Raw genomic sequence first — 3,376 nt, 5'->3', positions numbered from 1 at the left:
TACTGTTCGGTTTCTGGCACAAACCGATCGTTTCGTGTCTTAGGACATCAATGTGTCGTCACGAGCCGCAGGGTTTAATTTGGATTTGTCTGTGCATGTTTTTTTTACTCTCATAGATTTTGTTACCATTGCCATGCATTATAAGACTGATAGACTGCAACGGTTAAAGCTAAAAATCATCATATGTGTTCTACTGAAGAAACAAAGCCACCTACATCTTGGATGCCCTGGGGGTAAGCAGATAAACATCAAATTTTCATTTTTGGATGAACTATCCCTTTAATGACTTTAATTGAACATTAGTCTACAGTGCTATCCCCATTTACGGTCAGAGTAGTTACAAGTAAAGAGTTTGTAACAAAAAAAAAAAAAATTTGTTTGATGTTACAGAGTTACTGTTTCAATGCATCTGGCTGATTCTTAAATTAGGGACACTTCTGACTACATGACATTTTGTAAAAGGACACTTCTATAGTATATTTTTAATTTAATTCCAAACATTTATCACAAGTCATGGAATAAAGATCTGATCATGGCCTTGATGTGGATTTTGGAATAATATGATATGGTGTAGATTTTAATATCGAGGGTAATGATGTATGATAGTAATGACATTTTTCTCTTTTTTGACAAAAAGCTAAGCCTTTCACCAGCTAATTTAACATGTTAGCTAGCAGTAAAATTATGTTTAAAAATTAATTAAAGAAATAACACAAAATTGATCGTTTATAAATTAAGATGTCAAATACATCACTGATCATTTTGGTAATGATGTCTACTAAACCTACTTTAAGAATTTTAATCTTGCCATCTCTAAATTAATTACATTTATAATATTCAAATCTGTCATTCTGCTGTTCCAGCAAAATTATGCCACCCGATCACTTCTCATTTTCATCATAAATATATATAAAAATAAGAACACCTTTTTTATAATATATAAAACTATATATAGTTCACAAGTGAAAAGTTAAATTTCTCTGAATTTCCATGATTTTAACACTTTAAAAAAAAATAAATTCATCATTAAGGGAAAGTTAATATTTCTAAGTTAATAATAAGTTATTGTTGTTATTATTATTATTATTATTAAGTGGGCAAGTCCAAAATTCTGGCATATTTGTATCCTTTCAACACTAAAAATAGGTAAAAAGTTGTTTTTATATATAAGTAGCCTAATTAGAAAGACAATATAAAAGTTTAAAGCTTTTATAATCTATACTTAACAAAACATATGATTAAATGAGTTCTTTAAAATCAATTTAGAGGTCAGAACACTTCTCCTAATTGAAGAATCACTCAGTTATATTTAATTAATATAGAGTATTCACAATGAATCATAATAACATCTGCCACTGTAAAGTGTGAAAGTGTTCAATAAAGTTACCTGTGGTGCTGCAGGATATGAATAGCCAAACGGAGTAAATGACATGATGAGAGTCCAGCCCAGAGGAGGCTGCAGTCCCGCTGCGGGTCATCAGCTCATCACCAAAATCTGCCATTAACTGGAGATAAACGTCCCGTTCTTGTTTCTGTTCCTCTCTTATACAACCAACAATACAAATGGCAAAAAAGTGCAGTATGACACAGATTCAGCGTGGTGCAGCGTTGTAGTTGAAGTTGATAAAAATCATAACAAACGTTGGCTCAGTTGCACGTTGTTTTAAACGCCGGGGACGCTGACGTCACAGCGTCAGATTTAAAGGTCCAGATAACAAACGCGAATTGTCGCGAATCACGCAAAAGTTGTTGTTCACAGAGCGGAACACTTTCTATAGCCGCTGTGTAACTTCAGAGTCAGACGATGCGCTTGTGTCTTCTTGAGGAGCCCGCGGGGTCTCGCTCACATTAACGAGGACGTGTTCAGTTTCTCTGCCCGCCAGCAGCCAATCACAGATCTGACTCCAGAGCACAGACAGCTCGATCGCGCATGATTGATGACCGCCCAGAAACGATTACCATAATTGCCTTTCTATGTAGTTATCAAACACTTTTGTACCATTAAATAACACTGAATTGGTTAAAAAAATCTCTTGAATTATAAAACCTACATAAAAAAAAAAATCACACAGTCTTAGATCGATATCTATAACAAAAACAAAAAACAAGGCCATAGTGCAATGCTGTGTAAAATACGGCTTACATCAATAATAACAGATTAGAAAACAAATTATATTAATACCACTTTAGAAAAAAAAATATATTATTTCACTCATAGATCAAAATATCTTTTTAACAGCATTATAATATATAAAATATATTTTATATATTGTAACAAGGACACTGTAAAATGAAGTGTCACCAAACAATGTAAAATATGTTTTGTCTGGTTACCTTAGAAATATTAATTCTGACTGAATCAATCAGACAAAAAAATAAAAATAAAAATAAGGGTGAGATCATATAATTCCTTACTGGACAGCTTGGTGGAGGTCTGTCCTCAGGGATGTGTTTGTTCTCTTTTGGTAAAGATCATCTTCATTTAAGAAGTCTTTTTAAAGTCAAATCAAAAAGTGACACTGTGAAGACAGTTGCAGAAGAGTAATATTTTGGTCCTTTATAGATATGTTTGGACATCAATCAATCCACATTCAGTACCTTAAATGTGTCTCTCAGCCACCTCTGGACTCCCTCTTTATTGTGGCTGAGAGGTTTGGCCTGCCAGAGTTCATTTTATATGTATAATGCATGAGGGCACTTGACACTTTGTTCCTGAGGTCCAGAAGTCTTTTCTTTAGAGATTGAAACACTGATAGACATCCCCAGTTTGAAAGCACCGTACCCACCTAATTAATTGTTCGGACTCACAACACATGTAACATGATTGATTACAATGTTGCTAGGTGTAGTACAGATACTACAACTCAAGTGTAGTATCTGTTCTTATCAGTTTAAAATTTTATGGGGAAGTCGTGGCCTAATGGTTAGAGAGTCGGACTATAAAAATATAGGCCTATTATATATATATATATATATATAATATATAACATTTAAAAACAGGTGCTCAACTAAATGTAGAGGAGGTTCAGTTCAAAAACTGCAACGTTTACGCTACAAACATAAAATAAACTTTATTCCCTCATTATCAACATCACATCATGCCAGCAACAACAAAGTAAGATTAACCTCCAACCTAACCAACAACACCATTTAGAAAACAAATTATATTAATACCACTTTAGAAAAAAAAATATATTATTTCACTCATAGATCAAAATATCTTTTTAACAGCATTATAATATATAAAATATATTTTATATATTATAAATATATATTATAATATATAAAATATATATATTATAATATATAATATATACATTTTTTCTCTGTGTGTGTGTGTGTGTGTGTGTGTGTGTGTGTGTGTGTGTGTGTGTAA

The 3,376-nt window shown here is 32.5% G+C and overlaps 1 protein-coding gene across 1 annotated transcript in view; it reads right to left on the bottom strand.

The window, feature by feature from the left end:
• Window positions 1-1,944, bottom strand: part of LOC107691545 (iroquois-class homeodomain protein irx-4-B-like) — a 4,853-nt gene extending 2,909 nt beyond the window's left edge. The window contains exon 1 of the mRNA XM_016490188.1: window positions 1,388-1,944. Coding sequence (XP_016345674.1) covers window positions 1,388-1,432 — 45 coding nt within the window. The 5' untranslated portion in view covers window positions 1,433-1,944. The remainder of the gene's footprint in view (window positions 1-1,387) is intronic.
• Window positions 1,945-3,376: the final 1,432 nt, after the last annotated feature.

Source organism: Sinocyclocheilus anshuiensis, unplaced genomic scaffold (assembly GCF_001515605.1).
Source record: "Sinocyclocheilus anshuiensis isolate Anshui unplaced genomic scaffold, SAMN03320099.WGS_v1.1 scaffold162, whole genome shotgun sequence".
NCBI lineage: Eukaryota > Metazoa > Chordata > Actinopteri > Cypriniformes > Cyprinidae > Sinocyclocheilus > Sinocyclocheilus anshuiensis.
The sequence above is the reverse complement of the archived record's forward strand: the minus strand, read 5'-3'. Positions and strand labels throughout refer to the sequence as shown.